We start from the raw sequence: 25,032 nt of genomic DNA on the forward strand, positions 1-25,032 counted from the left end.
ATTCCGCGTCCAACCTGTAGGGTGAGCAAAGAGCAAAAACTCTTTAGTGTTGCTTTAAACTTCTTCTTTAATTGCATATTACTGTAAATATTATTATTCATAATGCTATCACATGCAGTTTCAAGAAGGCACAATGAATGAATTCTATTCAAAACCATTATGAAAATAAAGGACTTTTTCCTCTCGTAATATTAATGCAATTACAAGTTTTTCTGTTATTTATCTCTGTGAGTTGTCGACATGAAGACTGTTCCAAACTGTACACAGCTTAATCGTGCTGCCTTGTGAGATATCACCGTGCATATCCTTCACGAATGCGCAAGCATTAAAAAGAGTTGCTTAACGTTGTAGAGTGTTTCCGTTCAGTGACTTCATGTTCGATTTTAGTTCGAATGCTGCCTTAGGGGACGATCACACAGAACGCGTTGTGGCACGCGCCTATTTTAATGGTTTTCTATGGGCAGTGAGCATAATGTGCCGAACGCCTTGGCCGCATCGCACGCCCTGCGTTTTTGAAAGAGCACTCAGACCGAAAAAGCACCCGATGTCATTCGCGCTTTTCCATTGTTCAATCGAATAAGGGGAGAGGCAGGCCGTCCGTTATGGTGACCTCGATCAAGGTCAAAGCAAGCGCCCTTTTTTAAAAGTTTCTGCTAGTGTGACAGTTAACTGCAAAAGTGAGCTCATGCTTCAATATTTTACTGACAGGACAGCTGCCTCGGTGGTTGCCTAGTAATATAAAAGCCAGGCCACACTTCTTTTTTTTTTGTAAGTGACCAAATAAAACGTTTAAAACGTGTTTGGTGTGATCATCCCCATAGAAAGTAGCTGCCTATATAGAAAGTAGAAAGCAAGACAGCTCACTAGGTTTGGAAAAAAGCCACAGTTTCTCATACACAAACAGACAAGTCAAAATTGCCTTTTCCACACTAAATACGTTACCACTAAAACCGCAGATTGCTTGTCAATGTATTCCTGTGTGGTGGGGGAGGGGGAGGTGGTTTAATATAAGGTGCTGTAAAAGGTTAGGAGAAGAAAGAGTTTTTGAAGGAGTGGAAATCACGTGAGGAGGTTCAGCCAGGTGCTTCCTGCCAGCTGGTAGAGGCTGATGTGCATGTTGGAGGAGAAACACTGTTGCTTTATGGCACAGACTAGTAGATATGAGCCTGTAGTCTGTGGGAATGTGAATGGTGGTCTCCGTCACTGGAGCTGCTCTGCAGACTGTAGTGGTCTTCACCATCACTAATACTGTCCAGACTATCAATCTCGCCTGGAGTAAACTCCATCCCCTCAATGTCAACGTCAACGTCCACCTCTGTACAAACAGAAAAAAAAACAAAATCTATACTGAATAATACAATTGGAGGACTAAAGGAATATATTGTATAATTGTCAACTTAATCAATAGCACCTATACATTAGCTTACTGCCAGACACCACAGATAACTTTGTAAATAAACAGTATTTACTTTTCAATGGTAGCAGGCAGGAAGAATAACATGCAAAAATTTGAAGGTTGGATTACTTTTCTAGAACTTTTGGTTATGCATTACTGTCTTGTGTTTCCAGTAAATAGTCTTTGCTGTGTGTAAACAGTGCTTTAAAGTTTGTTACACTGAGTACCTTTTCTAGTATCCTACCAAGCAAAAGCATCAAGCCTTGTTGGAAATAAAATATTTTGGTTTGCTAAAGATGAGGGGAGATGACGAGCATGGATCACAATTGTGAAGAGAGGTTTGGCAGCCAGGCAAGAATTCAAGGACCTGTGGCTAACATTCTATACATTAATTTTACACTAACTTACTTATCATTTTTTCCCCTTGTAATCAGAAATAAACTGCTTTAAAATCACTCTGTTGTTATTGATTCTATGTGGAAGTCTACCGGAAATTGCGTTTAAGTCCACAAAAGCCATTTGTTTACGTTGTTGCTGCTGAAACCGTCTACAGAAACAAACATGTTGTCACACATCAAAACTATGTAAAGACAGCTTTACTCCACTTTGTGTTGTGCATAATATGGTAAAGCAGCCTCTTGTACCTTAATGCTTACATTAATGTCTGTTTTAGTATCAGGGATTAAAGTTTTGAGCAATGTTTCTCATGACTGCAAAGACTGATCGGCGTATATCATCAAAGTACTGCGAGAGCAGATTGCTCCACATGCTTCGGCTCGCTTACGCGGTACCTTGATGTCATGAGCTCATCGGTCTGCGCAGAGTTGCGACATAATTTGAAGTGACTGAATATTATTTCCTAACCGATTGCAATGACAGAAAAATGTAACACGTTTAGACATGACAAGTCGAGACAAAAGTACCGTTACAGCACTTAAAATGTACTCAAGTAAAAGTACACTATTTTTGAACTACTTTATAATTCCTTAGAAAAAGTACCCTCGTTACAGTAACGAGAGTATTTGTAGTTTTTATAATAATTGCAATTTTATGTTCACCGGCTGAATTGTACAAGTTAGTAAACAGACACTTAGCACTTTGTTCAAAGATTCTAGCTGTCTAAAGGTTTTAACAGATGCACTGAAAACACAAAAACAAAATATCTGTGTCTGTAAATAACATTCTGTTCGATTTGTCCCCATTATTATGTGGAGTCCCTCAAGGCTCAGTTTAAGGTCCAATTTTGTTTTTATTGTATATTACTCCCCTTGGTGAAATAATTTGTGGTTTTAATAATGTGTCGTATCATTTTTATGCATGTATTTCAAGAGCATGTATTGCTCTTTTAATGAGTCAGTTTGGGAAGTTAACTGACCTATTAGAATGCTTGTCATCTATTTAGATCTGGTTAAACAATAACTGTCTACAATTAAATACAAACAAGACTGAAACCCTAATTATTGCCCCAGACCAAAAAATCCCTAAAATGAAACAACAGCTCTGTTCTCTACAATCATCAGTCAAACCGAGCCTAAGAAACCTTGGGGTATTGTTTGACCAATCAATGTCATTGGATGGTCACTCTAGACTGATAGTCAGAAATTGTTTTTATCATTTAAGAAATGAAGAGTTTCGTTGCAAAACGAGATAACCACCGTTTTTTTAATTATTCAGAAATCTCGTTTTTTGGTTGTGCATTCCATTTAATTTCAATGCAACTGCAGTTAGTTTGTTTTGATTTAAACCTTCATAACTTAAAAAATACAGCTAAGTAGCACCATAAAACAAAATAATAACATGATAACATAATAATAAACATGTTTTGACAAAAATGTAAAAAAATTGATTTATCTCGTTTTGCAACAAAACTCTTCAAATATCTCCAAATTGAGATTATTGCTACCTAGAGCTACAATGGAGTTGATTATTCATGCTTTTATTTCTTCTTGCCTTGATTATTGTAATTCTATCTTTATCTGTTTTAACAAATCTTCCCCGAGTCGCCTCCAACTGGTGCAAAATGCTGCTGCTAGGCTTTTAACAGGAACAAATCACACTGATACTATATACACTCCATTGGGTTCCAGTAAAATTTAGAATTGATTTTAAAATTTTAGTTTTTACTTTTAGAGCACTAAATGGATAGACCCCTCAATATATTGCAGATTTTTCGACTCCATACTCTTCATCTCGCACTCTTCGCTCCTCGAATCCCAATCTCCTTAGAGTCCCCAAAACACGTCTTAAAACCCGAGGAGACCTGTCCTTTCAGATCGTTGCACCAAAACTTTGGAATGCTCTGCCCTTATCGCTATGTGAGGCTAAATCTGTTGAGTCTTTTAAAAAGCAACTGAAGACTTTCTTTTTAGACAAGCTTTTAGTTGATCAGGCATTTTATGTTATATATTTATATATATAAATTTTCTGTTTTTTTTTAAATCTCTGTGCATTTTATTCTTGTACTTTGTAAAGCACCTTGTGATTCTGTTTCTGTGATGGGTGCTATATAAATAAACCTTACTTACTTAATTACAAGTTAAAATAGAGATTGGATCATTTAACACAGAAAATATTTCAGCAGTGTTGTACCTTGCTCAGAGTCAGTGGAGATGGTGGAGCCCATGCTGTCAGTGCGAATGCGCTCTAAGCCCTGCACAGAAAGCTGTTCCAGACGTCGTTTAAGATAGCGATGTTCTCTCTGCAGTTGCTCTTTAACATTTACAGCCTTTTTGTCCTGTTCCTCCAGCTTCTGCAAAGCACATGTTTCCACTGATCAAACCACAAAAGACACAAAGACACCAAACTGCATGACACGCATCATCCACCAGTCAATCTTGCAATGTACATTGCAAGAAATCCACAATCTTTGAATATGGTTAAAATAATAATTATCACATTAACGCCCTCTATGCACCATTACAGAAAAGTATTCACGTTAAGCTAAAGAAACAAAAACGGGTGAGAGGAGCCATGATATTGGGCTCTCTTTGTATTTAGACGTGCATTTTGTTTAACACTTTCCATTCAACTGAAGTATTCATATGGCAGAGATATAAAATAAGGCCAGACATGGTTCATTAATGTTTTGCTATCAGGTCCTAAGCAAAAACTTGCCTTGCCTTTGTTACACACTTTTACCATGGATATGATCAAAACCTTGACATGCTAATGAGTCACATGCATTTATTACTGTATGTGAATTTACTAACCTAAAATATGAGAAAGTAAATTGCCATCCCTGTTGACCGAAATCATGGATCAAGTTGCAACATAAAGACAAATAAGCTTACTTCCTTTCCTGATTAACATCCTCTCTGACTGTAACTGTGCTTAACTGCTGTAACCACTTAGGTGCAAAGAAAGAGAGATATCGTCATAAATATGATGATTTTTGTTGTACCTTGATGTGCATTTTGGCGCGTTTGAGCAGGCTCAGTGTGGTGTGACGGCTGCTATCAGGACCCAAAGGCACAAGCTGTTTCAACTGCTCCAGGTACAGTCGCAGTTTGGCACGTCTGCAACAAATCAAAGAACAGGTTGGGGTACTGGACTATTGCATTTGGGAAAAAATCAGGGTGCTGGTATGGTCATGGCCTGCTAACACAAAAGTTTTAGGTTTGTAGCCTTTCAAGGAGGCGTGACTGAGGAGCTGGATTACTAAGGATTCGCAATTGTGCCATTATGTAAAAGGTCTGTCTTTGTGATTCATTTAAAGGAAACCTGTTTCCAAGACATTAGAGATTAACCTCTAGGCTCAAATAAAGTTTGTTGACTTTCGTAAAACAGTAACTCATTTGTTTATAGTTGTTACTAGGACAACCAGAATTAGGAACGCCTCCTAATGACTTAATCGAAAAAGACTAGTAATGGAAACACTGTTTTATAATGGAAACTGCATGCATGCATGTTGTTTCTTCAGAGAGAAACACAGATAATAAGCACAAAAAATTCAAATATTATACGTCATGTCACGCAGTAGCGGCTCCTGACTATAAATTTAGGTGGAGCAGATTCTGGGTCGTATCGTAGGGTGTACAATTAAACTACACTGGAAAAATAAAGGCTGGGTTTACTTAAAAATATAGTGCATCATTTTTGCATCCATTTTTTTAGAAGGATTAAATGGAACTTTAAGCAATTTATGCAATTTCTAAAAATTTCAAGTAAAACTTACTTTAAAAAAAGTGTATGCAAAAATGATGCACTATATTTTTAAGTAATTCCAGCGTATCACTTTTATACAGTGTATGATTTACTGCTAGTGGTATAAGTTACATTTAATGACTAAACGCATGCAGAACACTGAGCAGAGGTCTAGTGTCCTGTCGTAATTCAGCCTAAAGGGGGTGCCCTAATTCTGATTGTTTTTTTGATCAGGAGGGCAGTTTAGATTTATGAGTTAACAGTTTAGATTTGATTAAGTTTATACAGAGTTCTATGTTTTGAAATGGATTAATATTTTGGTGGGGCAACATACAGACGAGCCGCGCCTGATGTCACTTGTCTTTACAGGATCTTTACAGTATGTGTGAATGCAAACACATATTCCAAAAACTAGGGGTGTGACAAGATCTCGAGCGACGATATCTTGTTAAATTAAAATGTCAGAAGATTTCTCGTGGAAGTGAAATGCTGTCTCGTGATATCAGCATAAAATTGAGTTTGTGGCAAAACCTTTAATAGTGCATGTATTATATTCTGGTTTTTATGGTGTGTGCTTTTTTCTATAATTTCCAATTATGTTAGTTTGGGAACTCATATAAAGTCTGAGACATATTGTTTGTCTGTTATCACATGTGAAGTGTCTCAGCAGATTAAACCCTCACTCTCTGAATTTACATGATTTAATGTCTGCATGTTCTTAAGAATTACAGCTTCTGTTTAATTTCTATTGCAAAAAATTGGACAAATATTAAAGATTTAAATGGATTTAAATGTTTGGCCAAAAGAAAGCATTTTCTCAATCTAAAGTGCCGCTCTTTTCACTATGCCAAAAACAGTCTGATGTCTTCCTCGTTCTATGAAGTCCCTCCTTCAGAAATTCGTAACGAGTTCTGATTGTGTAGTTTGTTTAGTGTGTCGTGATTCGACAGCAGCTTTCGACAGCCGTTTAAGCCAAAGCTGGCGACTGACGTATTCCTGTGGGCGGAGTTTAGTCAAAAAACTGTTTTATTGACGTCATTCATTCGGGAAGTAGAGGGCTGTAGTCCAAACGAGCCGTTCGCTGTAGTCTTTGAAAAGGGACTTCTGTTATAGAAAATATATCGCTTGGCAGTGAACTTTGAGCTTTATCATTTTGTAGGTATTATTTATGCTCTAAAAGCAACATTACACACTAAATAAAGTTTGAAAAATGGGATCAGGAAGAACGTGACCTTTAATAAAACCATGTGTTTATTAGGTGTTGATAATTTATTTTCTTGTCCCACCCCTACAAAAAACCACTGGCAGTGTGAATGAAACAAAAATTAAATGATACCCGGACACATCCATGTATTTGTCAGCTCTGTTTGAAAAGGGCCTTGGTTTAGATCAGGGGTGTCAAACTCATTTTAGGTTGAGGTCCAGATGGTAAATAATGTCACCATGTGAGGGCCAGGTTTCCCAACCTTTCTGTATTAGTACATACTAATACTGTACAAAAAATATATACACACAAATTTACATCTGTAAAAACCCACTGGTCTGAGGTCGAACAGGATTAATTTAACTTTCTGTGTATGGAACCTTTCCATACCTTACCCTCTCTGTATTGCCAAATAATGCCAAAATCATTTATAAATCATGAACTTTTCTTTGGAATATATTTGTAAGAAGAACAGTCATTTAGCAAAGAAAATACTAGATTTGTAGAATCAGAGTACCTGTTATAAAACAAATCGTGCTTCCTTACATTTCTTCGATCACCTGATCAGTTTTGGGGCAGTTGCTACTCTAATTTCTAGACGTTTATGTGTGCGAGTCCTGCCCAGCCACAACATTTAAAGCGAAAGCGTTTCTAAATTAGAACCCACTGCCATTCTTGCATGTCGCCATTGCAGCCTGTTAAATCAGAAACTAATTCATGGGCATTTCATATACACGCTGCACGGCTGCTGCTTTCTCTGCGGTGAAGAGCCATGCAGGTGGAAATGGCAGAATGTTGCATTTGTTGCTGCCTGCATGTCTTCCATTTAAACTAGACACACGCGTCCCGCCTGAATGAGTTTTTAAAACATGTATTTAATAATAAATCATCATTCGGGACGGATTGGACACTTTTGTGGGCCGTGTTTGGCCTGCGGGCCATATGTTTGACACCCCTGGTTTAGATCATTATGATACATACAGTATTTAGGACAAAACTGCCTACCAAAAAGTCCAGGGGACCTATTTACATTTTATATTGTGAGGATTTCAAAAACTGCACTCAGTCAAATAAACAGAAAAATAAGGGCTCAGCAATGAGGATTTCTTTTGCCAGACTATCAGACTAGTAATTCATAATTTTTTACTTTCCTTGCAAGCATTTTCATTGGCTTTTTTACTAGAAATTATAGAGTAATGCGGCAAATCTGTGATAGCTTTACATTTAACACAGAATTGATGGGAAATGGCATTCAATGCATGCGATTTACAAGACTGCCACAAGTCACTCATAAATTTTGACAAAACCTCCATGTCAGCCTGCTAGATAACTTGTCACTTGTTTAAATCAGCAGAATTCACAAAACAAGAAAAAAATAAAACCATTTTCGGCACATCACAGAACCACAAATGTGTAACCCTTCCTTTCTCTCTTTCCATAGATGTAATGTTTTTTTTACACTACAAACTGTACATTCTATTCCCTTCATCTAACCCTAACGCCAACCATCACAGAAAACGTTTTCCTATTTTCAAGAAACATCATTCTGTTTGATTTATAAGCTTGTTTCCTCATGGGGACCTCAAAATGTCCCCACAAGGTCAAAAATGTACTGGTTCACGTGATAATTACCAGGTACACACATACACAAACACACAGACCCATATAACTGCTGACATATGTACTTGTTATTGCCTGAATGTTTGTCAACTTCGTTTTTATACTGTCTTTCGGCCAGTATTTTCAAAGCACAAATCACATCCGACCTACAAGACTTCCTGTTCAAGCTGTTAACCACTGGAAAGCGACAGCCTAACAAATGAGCACATCAACAACACAGCATCATAGTGGCTAAATAATGGAGAAGAACAATACCTACAAAAATAATTATTAACACCCAGGGTTCGCCACAACCTCTTCTTTATTTTTAACACTGCACAAAGAGAATTCAAACACTGAATTTGCTCATACAAATAAGACTGATAAGATATAAATAAGACAAAACTGTGGAATGTCTACTTTTATTTGTGTATGCTCAAAGACCAACTAAACGTGCTTTTTAAAAATAAAGAAAATATACATGGTTGTCGAACCTCTTTCTGATATGTGTCAATAAAACAGACTACAAGAATAATCATCTAAGCTGGAGCTTTAAATGTGTGAGCCCTTTAAATCAAATTGATTTTGATTGACCATCATTCTTCATTTCGTTTGAGTGACATTTTCATAGACTACAGATTAGCTGCCGTTGTGAAGCTGCTTTGCTTCTAGGACACACAGATGACAAGACAATATGCATAAGAATATCACACAGCAAAGAAATCATGTGACCATGTAATGAGTTTCCACAGTATGTCTTTAGAGTAGGTCAGTGGTTAAAAAGTGGTATCAGCATTTAAACCACATATGACCAGGGCTTGACATTAACTTTTTTGCTCACCAGCCAAAGTGGCTAGTTGTTTTCAAAAGTTACTAGCCACACAGCATTTTCACTGGCCACAATTTTGTAAATTGACTATAATTCGAGCAAATTTACTTGGTTTAGCTAAATTAGATACAGATTGAAATGTCAAATGCAGTCTGATCACCCAAATTAAGACAAAAAAATTTATATATCAGTTTAGATCATATCATATATTTAGGTGCATGAAAAACATGCTAGTAAAGCATAAATAGATTAACTTTGAATGAATATATTAAAAGTGGAGCAGGGGTGTAGAAGATTAACTGAAAAGATAAACACAAAACCCCTCAACAACCACTTTAAATTTTTATTAACAACAGCTGTCAAGAAATGTAGATGAATTTTACTGTCAACTTGTTTATGCAGATTGTATTTTATAAGTTTGATCAGGGTTTCTGTTAAAAGTGATTCAAGACTTTTAATGACAAATGTCGAGAGGCGTACATTAAAATGATGCGGGAACCTCTCAGCTGGCGGGTTTCCTTTGATTTCGTGTGCATTCAGGTATGCGCTGAATTTCTCTCTGCTCTTGAGAGTGTGCAATTTATATCTCTTCAATCACTTCCATGCAAATCCATTAGCTCTCACGCGCTCTCTGGAAGGTGGCGCTTTGGTCCGCACTAGGTGCAGAGTGCTCATGGGAGTTGTAGTTTCCCAGTGTCGCATTGCGCATTATTTATCACTTCGCATAACTTTTAAGACAACTACAATTAAAAAAATTATATTCAACCTGCCAAAGTGGCTAGTGGGATTGGCTGTCTTACCCGCCACAGCCGAAATCTACCCGCATTTGGCAGGTTGGCGGGTGTTAATGTCAAGCCCTGCATATGACTCATTCATCTAGAGATTTAAGTGTATAGTAGTGTTTAGTTTAGTGTAGTTTTGAGTGTAATCCACTGTAGAAAATCTTTATATTCAAATAAATAGAGTTGAATTAAGTGGAATTTAAACAGCAGCTATTGAAATCAGGTTTCTTGGACTAAGACCGAGTTGTAATCCTTCAGTTACTTCTGTAACATGTCGCGTGGACATGTTACACTTTTGCATAACGTCAGCCCGCTGGCTAAATGTTTATGTAGTATTTAGATGTGTGCTGACTTATTTCACAGCCTCTGTTTATCGCTTATAGTTCTGTTGATTTAAAATCAGCAACACCCGTTTTATGACAAGACAATTGACAGTTCATTTCAATATGTAGTGATAAGCGCTATGCCCTAATAATCTCTTTAAAGACTTCATCATCTGCTATGAAAGCTATTTTGTGTAATACACAAATACTGTACGTGTGTATGTATGTGTGTGTGTGTGTGTGTGTGTGTGTGTGTGTGTGTGTGTGTGTGTGTGTGTGTGTGTATTTATGTGTTTCTAAGAGCCAGTCCACATGGAGACGCATTTCATTCAGACAGATCCGGTGTTTTGGGAACCTAAAACCACTATATTTTTCAAACTGGTCTCAGAGTGAATAAATAAACTGATACCCTTGCGTGTTAATGTGTACAGCCAATCTGTATATTTTTGCACTTTTCAAAAACAGATTATGAAAAATACACAAAAAAAGTGTACGTTTGCTTATCATCCACTATTTCTCTCTGGATTTATCATCTGATCTGATCATAAATTTACGCATGAGGCGCACAGTTATATTATGCTGACAAATGACCTCAGTCTTTAGCATGGATAGTGAGAAGCTTCCTGATCTCTGCCTTATTCCAGTTTGCAGACATTTCTCGTCATGAATGTTGATCTGTTTATAAAATCCCCATGTTAAAGATTCCTCACTACGACATCCCCCTTACGGCATTGTTTCTGCCTTGTGTTCACACAGGACATTTCTTGAGAAGCCGCCATGTTTATAGGGCGGAAAAAATGGTTTAGATAGGAAAAGCTCTGGCTTTGTGTGGATGTGGCATATATCTGTGTAAATATCCTGCCACATGTTAGACTGATGCCTTTGTTACCAGCTGAGAAGTGCATATGTATTTATAAACCCACCTTAATTGAATGTTTACTTCACTCTCAAGACCTGTACATGCTTCCTCTATTTAATATATACAGTATCACGGTCGTGAGCCATTTCAGAAAGTGGTGAGGTCAAAAACATCCATGGCAGCCACATGTCCCTACCGTAAATGATGTCTTTGTGTGCGACCCATTTGAATTCAACAGAGAATTTTCTATTTTAAGTGCCATGGAGTAAGTCAAACATTTCAACCCGCTAGAAGAAAGGCCCGACTGATGAGAAAAAGTGAAAACATTGATTCATGCGCAGAAATAAATTAGAAGGCTTTCAGATCTCACATCCACACCCTTAAAACTATTTATAACAGCTTTACTGTATAAACATTAACTGCAGTATTTTGACACAAACTTTTAGATTCATATTAAGGGGAATATTAATTAGGGCAGTGTTTTTTTTTACAGGGCCCCCCTTTTGTAAAGAAAAATATTTTCAACTACCCCCCACAATCCCCCCACCTACATGCATCCCTTTTAAAAACCCTCTCAGATATATTAGGGATGCACCGAATGATCGGCAAATGAAATTATTTGTCCAAAAATCAAATTTTCAGTGCTTTACTAACTGTGAGACAAGTTAGACATATATTAAAGATTAGGGCTGTGACACTTGTCATAACCACCACACCACCACGGTGGTGCAGCGCCATCGCGGTGGTGAAGTGTGACCCGCGGTGGTGTGCGCGTCACAAACATGAAATGAAAATATAATGTACAATCTCACCCAGGGAGATGTCTTCAAGTTTGTGTGAACGCAAACGGCCAGCAGACTCAGAGTTAGTTTGCAAGGGGAGGCAACAATGAGGCAAGATATTTTCTCAGTCACTCAAGGTTGCGAAAATGTGAAAAAGTTTCAATCTGCACCACCAGTACACCATCAGAATGCATTTTGAACCGTGTGATGTTTCACGGATGTAAGTACTACAATAAAACGCGCACATAGGCGCCGATCCTGTGGGTGCTCTGAGGCTCGACTCAAGCACCCACCGAAGTGGCCAAACGCATATGCTCACTTGCTTCACATTTCGTGTCTAAAATCACATGGAAAACATGCCCGCACGCTTTCCTCCTTTTTTTCAAAGTGCTTTGGCGCTCCAGAGCGTCTAGAAATTGGCGCCTATAAACACGCATGTTTGTTAAGAAACTTATATTCTCGTTTATGTTTTTATATTTAAAATATGTATGCATCATACACTGATCAGCCATAACTTTTTGACCACCTGCCTAATATTGTGTAGGTCCCCCTTTTGCCACCAAAACAGCCCTGACCCATTGAGGCATGGACTCCACCAGACCCCTCCACCAGAACCAGCCTTGAGGAGAAGTGTAGAGGAGAAATGTAGATAATGTGTTAGAAGCAGGAAAAATTGGCAAGCTTAAGAATTGGAGTGACTTTGTCAAGGGCCAAATTGTGATGGCTAGACGACTGCGTCAAAGCATCTCCAAAACTGCAGCTCTTCTGCAGTGGTCAGTACCTATCAAAAGTGGTCCAAGGAAAGAAATGCGGTAAACCAGAGACATGGGCGGCCAAAGCTCATTGATGCACGTGGGGAGCGAAGGCTGGCCCGTGTGGTCCGATCCAACAGACGAGCTACTATAGCTGAAATTGCTGAAAAAGTGAATGGTGTTTCTGATAGAAAGGTCCGGTGGAGTCCATGCCTCGACGGGTCAGATCGGGGCAGGTGATCATTATGTTATCGCTGACCGGTGTTTATAAGCCTATATGCATCGATGCACACATGCACACGTGCGCGCCCACACACACACAAACACCTTCTACTGCCACCGACACAGACCTATTAAAGATGTTGATGACATTAATGAGATACAGAATATAATTTATTTATTTTCTGCTATAGTGCAGAAACCTGTTATGTCTTTATATCATACTTCTACCTGTGTTGACGAGTGAGGAACACAAGATTATGCCTGTCACTGATCAAACCACCAATCACAGGTGCGAAGACATCAGTCATTTTCCTGTCCCCAAAGTCACAAAAGTCAACTTGACGATCGAGTGAGTGTTGTACAGTTGCCCCGTTTAGTTTGGGAACCACTGAATTAGGGGAAGTAGTAAGTTCACTACATGTTCCATTCCAAGAGATGACTTAAATCTTTTAAAACAAGAGCAGGACAAAAGGACTACAATATACTGTAGGTTAAGAAACATGAAACAAACATTTTCATATTTAAAGTACAATTCTATCCCAGTAAAATAGTCTGGATGCAGTTTATTTAAACTAGTCCTAAATTTATAAGGAGGTAATTTTGTTTTACTCGTAATACTCATAGGGGCGGTTTCCCAGACAGGTCTTAAATGTTAGTGTTGTCTTGATCGAAAACAACTTGCTCTGACTTATCTTAAAATACACTCACCTCAAGGATTATTAGGAACACCATACTAATACTGTGTTTGACCCCCTTTCGCCTTCAGAACTGCCATTCATTCTACGTGACATTGATTCAACAAGGTGCTGAAAACATTCTTTAGAAATGTTGGCCCATATTGGTAGGATAGCATCTTGCAGTTGATGAAGATTTGTGAGATGCACATCCAGGGCACGAAGCTCCCGTTCCACCACATCCCAAAAATGCTCTATTGGGTTGAGATCTGGTTACTGTGGGGGCCATTTTAGTACAGTGAACTCATTGTCATGTTCAAGAAACCAATTTGAAACGATTCAAGCTTTGTGACATGGTGCATTATCCTGCTGGAAGTAGCCATCAGAGGATGGGTACATGGTGGTCATAAAGGGATGGACATGGTCAGAAACAATGCTCAGGTAAGCTGTGGCATTTAAACGATGCCCAATTGGCACTAAGGGGCCTAAAGTGTGCCTAGAAAACATCCCCCACACCATTGCATTAATGAGAAAAATTGAACAGGTGTTCCCAATAATCCTTTAGGTAAGTGTATATCAACTTCCGAGTGTTGTGTCTCAAGATGTACACCACTAATGTTTATTTATAAATTATGCTTTTAAAAATTACTTAAATATAGGGGAGCACCAATATATCGGCCGAGGATGCTTGCTATGCTTCTCAATGAATTACGGTGGAATGCCGCTACATACAAAAGCCAGAGGGCGCTACTGTGCAGAAACTCAATATATGGGCCGCAGAAGAAGAACCATTACATGCATCTATGACACACAGCTACTAGAAATGGCTTAAGCATATATTTATATTGCTGTTCTTCAAACCTTTTGAGGTATTTTCATGATAATAAATAATTTATAATGATTATGTTTGACGAGTGCTGCTTTTTCAAATAAACAAGTCAAACTAACAGTAATTTCAGATCAATAAGAACTCACTGATCAAAAGTCATAGTACATGAAATAGCTGTGCATAATATCGGCTGTGTGATTCCGAATAGTTATCGGCCAAGTATTATTATTGTATATCCACATTTATCGTCGCATCCCTACTTAAATTTCCTAATTTAACGAAGGCCTAGTCCTGGTTTAAGAATATCCATGTCCGGAAAACCACCTCATAATGTTTTACTGAATAAAAGTAACTATATAAAACATAGATTCAATCATGTAGTCAACCAACATTACAAATTTAGAAGACCATGCATGTCAGACCCTGAAAGACTACTGACCTAGGAAAAACCTGAGCTAAGAGGTTACATTTAAAACATCTGTTGCCCACTGCAATACAGCTAATAATACAAAATATTGTTATATTAATTACGTTAGTGATAATACAAATCTTTGTTTAGCACATTTTAAAATTGTGTTTAAAGGTGCTTAACAGAAGAACCATGAGAGGCCACACATGTTTGTCCTTTTAGGTCTGAAGTGTTTTGGGACAATACACAAAGCAGTGTCAATTAAGCGTAACTTGACTGTATTTGATGACCACACGACTACCTTCTATAACATCTTTACCCCACAATAACTTTGGCCCGGCCTGATCTGCAAATCAAATTAATACATCTCATACAGTAGACTTCTCATCAGAACACTAATCCTTACTGCACTATGAAGAATCAGTGGCTCTCCTTTGTTCACCAATACCAATGTGACCCTAATGATATTCTGACTTCACAATCCAATCACAAGCATAGCTTCAGTGCACATCTACCCTAAAGACTAAACTAAAAGACATATCATCTGAAAGGTAGAACCCCTTTGTGTATTAAAGTGTAAAATTTACAAACATGTGATGAACCTGCCTGCATGATTTTCCTGTATTCCCTGGTGCTCTGCCAATGTTTGTAATGTTTAACCTGAATCAGGAGCTCTGATCTGTGGAAGGACATGACTGAACATATTTCTCACCGAACAGTAGTAATCAATTCCTCAAACTCAAGCATGTGACTAGCAAATGCAAAAATTTGTGCACAAAGGATCTATATCTCACAAAAGAGTTACATTTATAGCCATCCTTGATAAGATTGAAATCATTACTATTAAAAATAAGATATCACAATATTTGTATGTATTATACCTAATAATTATCTGTTATTACAGTCACAAATATATACGTAAATGTCCTACTGCATCTTTTATTGTTTTTTTTTTCCAATGTAAAACTACTTCAAAGTTATGGATCACGGGACTGGTACCCAATTCTTGGTCATAAGAGCTGTTATGTATGTTTAGTGTATTTTTTTGATTTAGTGATTAAATATTAAATCAGATTTAACAAAGATTAATAAGCCCCTTAAAAACAGATTTGTTAAACTGACGGTTCAGGTGAAACAAACAGACAAGCTCTTACCTGTGTTTTTCCAGCTCATTATGTGATGACCTGAACAGGAAATAAACAGAGGAAGAAGATGAGTTTGCTAAAAATGTACACTTTTGTGTGTGTGTGTGGTTTACATGTATAATGACATGTTTATTATGCTATAAACATGGTTTACAGGGACACGGAGAGTGTCCCCATAAACGGAAAAGCTAAAAAAAAACATACTAAATGGTAGTTTTTCATAGATTAAAGACTGGCAACAGGTTTATTTTGGTTAGGGATTGGGGTAGGTTAAGGGAATAGAATATAACAGTTTGGACAGTATAAAATGCATTGCGTCAATGGACATGTCCCCGTAAACCACATAAACCAACATGTGTGTGTGTGTGTGTGTGTATACAGTACTGTGCAAACGTCTTAGGCCACCCACCACCAGACTTCGTTTTAAAAGTTTTAGTGTCCATCCATATTTATTTTTCAATCTATTTTATTAAAATACAAACAGAAAATACAGGAAATATGTACAAAAAAATAAATAATAACATTTTCAGGACTAAATGTCTTCTTTAGGCATCGTCAGTGTTTAGTGTGACCTCTCTTGGCACTAAACACATCTTGAGTGTTTTTGAAGTAAAAAGAAATTAGAAATTAGGATTTAATTTTATTTAGTTTTAAGAGATCCTGCAGTTTCCTTCTATTGCTCAAGTGGAAGGGGAGTTTACCCTAAAAACTTAACACATCAGTTTACATTTTATACAGTTTTTAATACTATATACACATTTCCTTTATTTTCTGGATGTATTCTATTAAAGAGACTGAGAAGCAATTATAGCAAAAACAACAAATCTAATTTTGCACACACACACACACACACACACACACACACACACACACACACACACACACACACACACACACACACACACACACACACACACACACACACACACACACACACACACGAGATAGATGAGAAGTTGTGGGTTAAAAAGTGCATATTTTTATTTTTCTTGTCAAAAATGACAATCGTTTCGCTAGATAAGACCCTTATGCCTTGTTTGAAAACACGACGCTCATTACCACCAATACCGCACGTGCACGAAGATTAAATCAGTTCATGTTTTCATCTTTTTGGCACAAATACACATAAACACTTGTCTTAGTAAGTATCACGGTAAACAACTGATTATGCATTCGGTCTAATAAGCCTAATGAAAAATACCTGCTAAGGTCTCTGTCATTAAAGTTAAATAACAAAAGAAGAAGAGAAAAATCACTCACTGCTCCTGACTGACTAACCTCTGTAAAAAAGATTAATCCATATTTGCTAGAAAATGCCAAAAAATCTTTAGTGTGAGGCTTTGCTATTTGAATGACATCATGGAGTTTAGATTTCTTGCCTTACATTATTTCAGCCTTACATTATGTTTACATCTGTGTTAGTAATGCATGCAGTGTGCAGCATAGAAATATTTATCTAATGTGGGGTAATGTGAAGTAATCAGCCATCATGGGATTCATTCTTAGTTTTTTGAGAGAGGGTTACACATCGTATTTTATTCATGGACTATGGACCCCCTAAATTAGCCTTGGCCACCCCATTTATAAAATTCTAGTTCTGCCATTGCCTATATAACATATCGAAATAAATGTTTGTTAGACATTAAAAATCACATAAAAACATTACAAGAAAAAATAGAGCATCCCTAATATATGATGTGATCGATCTGCAGTCTCATTTGCATCAATATGTGCTGTTAAACGTAAACTATAAACATTAGTAAAAATATTACATTTGCTTAAAAAAAGGCAAGTGTAAACTGACCGTATGCATGCACGGCCTAAATAGTTTCAGCTGACATATCACATTTAGTGCCACTTCTCTCTTTCAAAGCAGATCTTTTTAAATGCAACCAAAACACAAACAGCAGCAGTCTCTCCCTACTTGCATGGGAATATATCAGTAATTTAAAAATGTAGTACGCATAATCACAAAATTGCAGATTTTGTGTAAAAAATCCTGCACTCTCACTAGAGGCATAAAAAAACTCAAAGGTCAATGTCTCCCCCTCACCGCCTGCAGTTCTGCTCAGATTTTTACATTCTGCAATGAATGCAATCGCTTAAATTCATTGACTGTGTGTATCAGCCCTACTTCTCCCAACATCACTGCAAATAAAGAGCTAACAGCATGCACTCAATGACGCAGAGGAAATTCAGCACACTACAACACGTTGCTATTTTAGTCCAGAGTATGAATGCTGGAGTGTAGGATGGGGCAATACATTCTCTCCATGCAAACAAACAATATTGGGGCTGCATTTAGTGCAAGAAAAGAAAAGAAACTTATAGATCATATACTTAACTGTTAATCATAAGGGCGCAGGTGCATTTCATAGATCACTACTATTAACACCAGACAGGATTGCAAAAATAATTTACTTGTAATAAAATTTTGCAAAAGCACTCTCTGTCTTCAACTGCTCAGACAAACTTCAACTGACAAAGCAGAACAATGTTAAAAGTACCACAGATCCAGTGTTTATCCTATAAGAAAACCAGCTTGTCTAAAAATACGGGCAAACAGGGGGTAGAGCCGATTATTATGTTAAAAAATAAGGCTAACAACAGGCCTACTCATAGCTCTACTATATTCACATCAGCAAAACAGATTATTATAATTAAATGGCAAGATCAGCCTCAATAACAACGGAGCTTACAAGTAAACAAGTCAATTCTGCTCTTTGTTTTTCTTCAGAACAATGCCTATACGTACATTTATGCAGTAAACACAAAGGTTATTTGATTTCAATATTATTCTGCCACAACCCCACTCAAATTAACCAAGGCCTCAATATATAAAAATATATTTTCATAATTTCCCTGGTAAGCACGAATTCCCTGGATTCCCTCAACTTTCAGTGTTTTTATGCTTAGGTGGGGGATGGTTGCTTTACTTTGAATGTCAAGGGAAACTGCAAGAAAAGGAGGCCAGCGCAGCAAAACAGACCCAGGGGTCAAAGCTCTCTCTAGCAGCTGACATGGGTCTTTTCACCACCACACCCAGCAATGAGTGTTTACCACACCTAAAAGACAGACACTACTGCAATAAATACCATCTATGATGACGTGTGCATGTTTTACTGTAATGTACCTATATGACCTACCTTTACATATAGGTCAACAATATAATATCTTAATGGCATTAAATGCCATAAACATTCCTTAAAAATTATTTTAACTATTGCAGACAACGTGTTAAAAAAGATTTGTATTTGTTTTTTGCATGCAAACTTCAGTGAGGAGACATGTATTTGATAAGTCAGTAAGTATATTTGAAAATGAAACTAAATACAATTGTCGTCTTTGCACTTAAAATTCAAATGTCTTGGTTAATGAAGAAGAGCGTTATTTCTGCATAAAAAAACGGTTAAGTTGAAAAGAGTGACAGCACTGTAAAAGGGAAACCAGCTACAGAAAGTTGATGGTGTACGCGTGGCAATGTTTATACACAGCCAAGCCCAACAACAAAAATGGCGATTATGCAGAACAAACATCACTTGAAAGTATCAGTCTATTGAGATATCGTCTAAAAGGTGTTGTCATTAACGTTACCTGTTATTGTGAGGTTTTCTTGAAATTGACGAAGATTTACTTTTCTTTCTTGAGAAGTCACTATCGTAAGGTAAAACCGACGCGTAACCGTGTTCAGCTTCTAGGGAGAAAGCAAACAGATTAAATTTAAATACATTTATGATCTGGTGAATGGCAATGGGAATAGTATTATTTTTTTATGTCAATCACTTCAATAATTCAGTGTGTAACTGTAAAGTAAACAACCCACACCACGATTATATTTTACTGGTGAATACATTTGACAGTCTGAAAGAATGACATATACGTAATCCAAATTACTTAAGATTGAATTATTATGGTAGTAACCCGCAAGAATAATGTCATGCATGTAGAATGTAACGTTAGTAGCATGTAGTGGCTTTTTAACTTGACTTAAACTACACTTGATCAGCAGGTCGGTTTTAAAAGATATCAGAGCTGCACAATAAAATAATTTAACTACTAGTGTATTTTAGTACAGACAGACAGACATCATTTTATACCTCTGTCTCTTCTTTCCAAATACTCTGCTGCCTCAAGAAGGAGAAGAAGAGAGTTAAGTTCCATCCTGGTGGATTTATAGAAATAAAAATACAAAAACCGTATACACACAAATGATGTTAAATAAGTGAAGAGAAACAAAACAATGATGACGCCAAATGTACGCAATTGTGCTCAATTCTGAGCCGAAGAGACTCCGGACAAAAATTATTGCAGACTGCAAATAAACTAAAATCTGGAGATCGATTGATGGCTCCTTCTCCCAATCAGACAATAGAAAAGTATGAAAGGCGGGACCTAAGGACATTTATATCCAATCAACGACTTCAAAGAGAAAAGTTCACTGGAAAAATGTTGACACCTTGCGAAATGTCATATGATTGGTTAGTCAGTGATAGTAACAACGTTGAAGCCATGCCCTAGCAACAGTGCGTGTGATCCACCCCCTTAATCGTTCATTGGTCTGAGGTAAGATTTGCTTCCCGCTGATTGGCCAAAGAAAAAACTGGGCGTGTTTTTACGTGTAACCTTTTTCGCTGAACTATGTTGGCAATGGTAAAGTTGTCTCTGGAAGAGCTCTGCGAACGGAAACGGGGTGAAACGGGGTTTTGTGTTAGTTTGATTACAGCTATATTTTACATTGTAAACATAAAGCTTTCAGCTGTTAAAAACCAATCTGGTAACTAGTTCACAGCCATTAAGTATAAATACAGTTAGCTGATACCATACTAACAGAAATGACGTCTAGGGCGCGGTCCATTTTGGGGAGAAGTGTTATGCATTTCTAAAGTTGTAGCTTTTCAGGGGTTCAAAGAAAAGACTCAAATCTATTTAAAACTTACATTAATAGCACATAATAGCAATAAAAATTACAATTTCTCAAGTTAACGTTGTTTAATATGAACATAAGAGGGAATATACTCATGGATATGTAAATAAATACATCATAAATACATGGTTTATAGACTTAGTTAATGGGACAAACTTTTACCATAGGGTTCCTGACAGTATAATGTGCCTTTATCATTGTGCCTTTATCATTGTGCCTTTTTGAATAGGTTGTTTTGAAGTTTTATTGAACAGTGTTTGTTGCTCTTACTGTAAGCAATCCCAGATTAATCTGACTTTATACCATTATCTGCTTAAGCTTTGGGGGAAATTGGTGGAATGGTAGATTTAAATATGGCAATGTAGCATATACCCAGTTAAAAATATGACCGTGTTATTAGTGGGTGAAAGCATTAAAAAAATAACCATACTATTCAATAATTTTTGTAAAGTTCTGTGAATTATTTTGTAGGTATAGGCCTATTAATGTTTCAGAAGAAATCAATGTGTGATATTGTTTATAAATATTGACATAACAGCATACAGGGAAATAAACCTTTTCAATTTAGGTGACACCAAGTAACAAATGTATTTGATTTATTACTGGAATAACCTAGAATTGACTTTGATTGGTCAGCTGTGATCCTGCAGATCACTGATGTCAATGGGAAGCTGGGACATGCTGCACATCCAGGTAACCGGTAAGACAAAAAAAGACAAGTAACTTGTATTGTAGATTAGTGATAATAATAACAGATACATTTATATTGTAATATATTGTTGTAGTGTGTTTACCTTGTGTTCTTCAGTGTTTATCCTACTAGGTCAACTGATTTTAGTTTTGTCTTAGCAGAAGCTTTAAGATAGGAATTATAATAGCCTACTATATTTACTCAAATGAATATTTCATGTCTACATATTTATTAAATTAGGTATGTAAAGATGATATAATGCGCATTTGGTTCTTAAATAAATATTTTTAGGGCCTGATCACCTCTTCAGAAATTATTTGCTAAGGAGTGATTTACTATAAATTATCACCACATGGACACTCTTTAACTTATTTTTAATTATTTTATTTACATTGCTTTTGTAGATCTAGTACTTATTGTCTCTGCTAAGGATCCATCAAAAATGGAGAGCAGCTAGCTAATTTATTTATTTACTTATAATTAAATTCTTATTAGCTTATTGACTCTCAATCTGTCTAAGGTAGAAAGAACATCATGAGCTAAGGTTTATTATTTAAAATAACACAACTACAGATCTATTATGTTGTCCAATCTCATAAATCGGTGAATAGGGACAGTTAATACCTTACGTTCTAGACTGGGAACTGATATGGGGAAAGAAGCCTAAGGACAAACAGAGACTGAAAAGAAAAAAATCGCTGACCTGCACTCACTCTATGGTGAAAAAAGAAAAATACACAGCTGTTTCTAATTGGAAACTCAGCACTGACTGCTGACCTACATTCTGCTTGAAATTCTGAGGAGAGAGAGAGAGAAAGAGAGAGAGAGAGAGAGAGAGGTGAAGAAAGATGATATTTATTTACAATTATTTGTCTGCTTTATTTTTATATTTTTATATAATATATATAAAAATATATGTCTCTTAATAAACAATTATAAATGACTGATCTGCTTTATTTGATTGATCAAGTATTAATATTTAGAAATTTGATTATTTGATCAAAACTTAATAAAAAATAATGCTTGTAAATGCTTTTATTATCCTTTCAAAATACAGTTCTCTCTCCCATTTAAAAGTAATGAAAGGCTTATAGTTGTGCAAGTTTTTTGGGGTTTATCAGGGGGTGGGTTCATTCAATCAGCAAGGTCAGGATGTCATTTTTCCCCAACTGTTTTTGTACATGACATTCATAAAAGCTTCAATGTGCAAAAATGGCAACAGGTGTTGATATCTGGAATACAAATTATGATGTTGGCATTTTTTGCTCCAGGTGACCCCTCCCCTTCTACCCCCTTTCTGCAGTAAATCACCTCACTTCTACCATAGGGTACTCGGAGTCAAGTAGCCTCTCAACTTTTGTGTCTGTTTTTGTTTCATGCTATACTGTACATTCAGATTGTGATCACATAATAGCTACAGTGTAGTGCTGACAATGTTGACTTGCTGCATTCATATTTTTATGTATGGGATGTATAATCTATGCATAGCAAGATGCATCTTGGATTGAATATCAAGCAGAAACAGTTGGGAGATAAAAAGTTGATAAAATACTGAGTACTTGTGAATCAGAATGCAAAGACAGCTTGAGAGGCCACAGCCTTTGCGTGCCTGGGAATGTGTTTCCACAGTCCACAATTGCAGCTGCTCAAATCACCAAATCAGGGGTGGGGGCTAGTTACCAGACTCGCAAAAATAACAAACATAAAAAATACAGAAGAGAAGTCTGCACATTACCAGATATTTCCCTGAGCATACTTACTGTTACACCAGTGCCTAAGAGAAACATGCATTGTCTTCCCTCTCCTTGTCTGTATGCTATTGTACAAATTTGTATGGAGTTTAATGAGCATCTGGTTGAATCAGAGAAAATGTATTCACAATTCTTTGATAATGCTCATTCATTGTTTTAGGTTTATAATTGCTTTGCAGTTTACTGTGTGGTACTATATGAGACAAACTTTAAAGGAACAGTATGTAAGAAATGAATATCAATTAATCATAAAATGGCCCTGATATGTCACTAGACATTAGGAAATTGTTTTCATTTCAAATACTTCACTGACAACAGTTGTCTGGCCAGAATATTGTCATTTAAAAAGTGGATTTGCAGCCCTCAACTGATGTTTATGTTGTCATTTTGTGTATTGGGCACCAGTTGTGTGATTGCAGTACCAGTTTTAGCCACAAGTTTTGTGATTGCAATACCAGTTTTGGCCACAATCCTACATACTGTTCCTTTAAAAGAAATGTTACAGGTTTAATACAAGCTCTATTAACAGCATTCAAGTCTTGCTGTTCCAAGTTCTCCCCACATAATGTGAAAATAATGTTTACAGTGATCGTAATAGACATAATAATGAGGCATTGTACTTTGCAGAAAAAAAAGCAAAAAGCAAAAAAAAAAAAAACATTTATAAGTTATCTACTGTATTCATCTAAACAATTTAGAACACACTGGGAAAATTACCATAAATGTTGAAAATAAAATCAGATACATATTTCTGCTTTTTAACTTGAATGTATTTAACTCCTTTTTACCATTGTGAATGTGAGTTTTGTTTGTTTCGACAAATAGGCAAAATATTGTAAAGCTTTCGACTTAACCCGGATAAGTGGCTTGCTGAAACTTTCCTAGAATCTTGTGATAAAGGCCAATGAATAATTTCAGAAAAGACCAGATACATAACTTGTAAATGATTAAAAGACTGATAAATTTAATGGAGACAGTGATAAATATTGTGATAACAGCGACAGCTAGTGGTGTGCCAAGGACGTTACGGACATTTGGTAAATAGCAGTCTACACACACTAAAATCTCACTTTGAATGGGCTAAATACTAAAATAAAGCCTAAATATTTAAAACTGTTTTTGTTTTAGTGTGATATTATGTTCTACAAAATGAAACACTTTTATAAAAACAAGTCAAACTGCTTGATAAACATGAATCGTTTTCATTTATTGAAATATTAGTACAGATATAAACACAATAGAATTTATAAAAATATAGATTAAGGTGTTCGAAAATGAAGCAGATGTTAGAGGCATATATGCTGTAGTATGATTACATGTGGAGACACGACAAGCGTGATTGACCTCTGCTTAGAAATGCAATTTTGCCACTGCTAGAGGGCACAACTCTTGCTTAGTTTTGAAAGCTCGCTAGCGCAGGTGCCAGAGGCAGTTCCTCCTTTCAATATGTGGATATATCAGTTATATCAATCATACCAACAAGTATTTCAACAACCCAATTTTAACTCTCCGACAATCTCCTCCTAGGTTCATGTGGCTATGTGATTGGACGTTGTTTTTTCTGCCATTTGCCCACCACTCCCCTTCCTGCAAATTTGTCAGGAAGTGATTCGAGAAGTCAAATTACGGCGAAGAAAAATTCATTAAATGCGTCTGATCGACGACGCGTTGTGTGTTTGCAGGCGCGAAATATATGTAATATATATGCGAATTATATG

At 36.7% G+C, this 25,032-nt stretch overlaps 1 protein-coding gene across 3 annotated transcripts; it reads right to left on the reverse strand.

The window, feature by feature from the left end:
• Positions 1-51: 51 nt before the first annotated feature.
• Positions 52-20,263, reverse strand: mxd4 (MAX dimerization protein 4). Of its 3 annotated transcripts, none has more exons than XM_073863958.1 (6): positions 20,046-20,263; positions 19,543-19,639; positions 15,958-15,987; positions 4,797-4,911; positions 3,986-4,145; positions 52-1,315 (listed from the first exon to the last, which is right to left on the reverse strand). In XM_073863958.1, the coding sequence occupies exons 1-6, from the start codon at positions 20,107-20,109 to the stop codon at positions 1,152-1,154; spliced, it is 630 nt and encodes a 209-aa protein (XP_073720059.1). In that variant the 5' UTR covers positions 20,110-20,263; the 3' UTR covers positions 52-1,151. The 3 variants fall into 3 exon arrangements, with proteins under 3 accessions (XP_073720059.1, XP_055061303.2, XP_055061304.2); XM_055205328.2 differs by having other exon boundaries at positions 19,543-19,642; positions 20,046-20,257; XM_055205329.2 differs by lacking the exon at positions 20,046-20,263 and adding an exon at positions 13,120-13,337 and having other exon boundaries at positions 19,543-19,644.
• Positions 20,264-25,032: the final 4,769 nt, after the last annotated feature.

This window comes from Misgurnus anguillicaudatus, chromosome 3 (genome assembly GCF_027580225.2).
Source record: "Misgurnus anguillicaudatus chromosome 3, ASM2758022v2, whole genome shotgun sequence".
Lineage (NCBI taxonomy): Eukaryota > Metazoa > Chordata > Actinopteri > Cypriniformes > Cobitidae > Misgurnus > Misgurnus anguillicaudatus.

What these genes read in the sequence shown, in the direction of transcription:
- mxd4 (XM_055205328.2), bottom strand. Translation starts at nt 20,109, where the DNA reads ATGGAACTTAACTCTCTTCTTCTCCTTCTTGAGGCAGCAGAGTATTTG. An exon ending in TTTGGAAAGAAGAGACAGAG is followed by an intron (nt 19,643 to 20,045) that starts GTATAAAATGAT and finishes CTTTCTCCCTAG; the next exon opens with AAGCTGAACACGGTTACGCG. An exon ending in AGAAAACCTCACAATAACAG is followed by an intron (nt 15,988 to 19,542) that starts GTAACGTTAATG and finishes TTTCCTGTTCAG; the next exon opens with GTCATCACATAATGAGCTGG.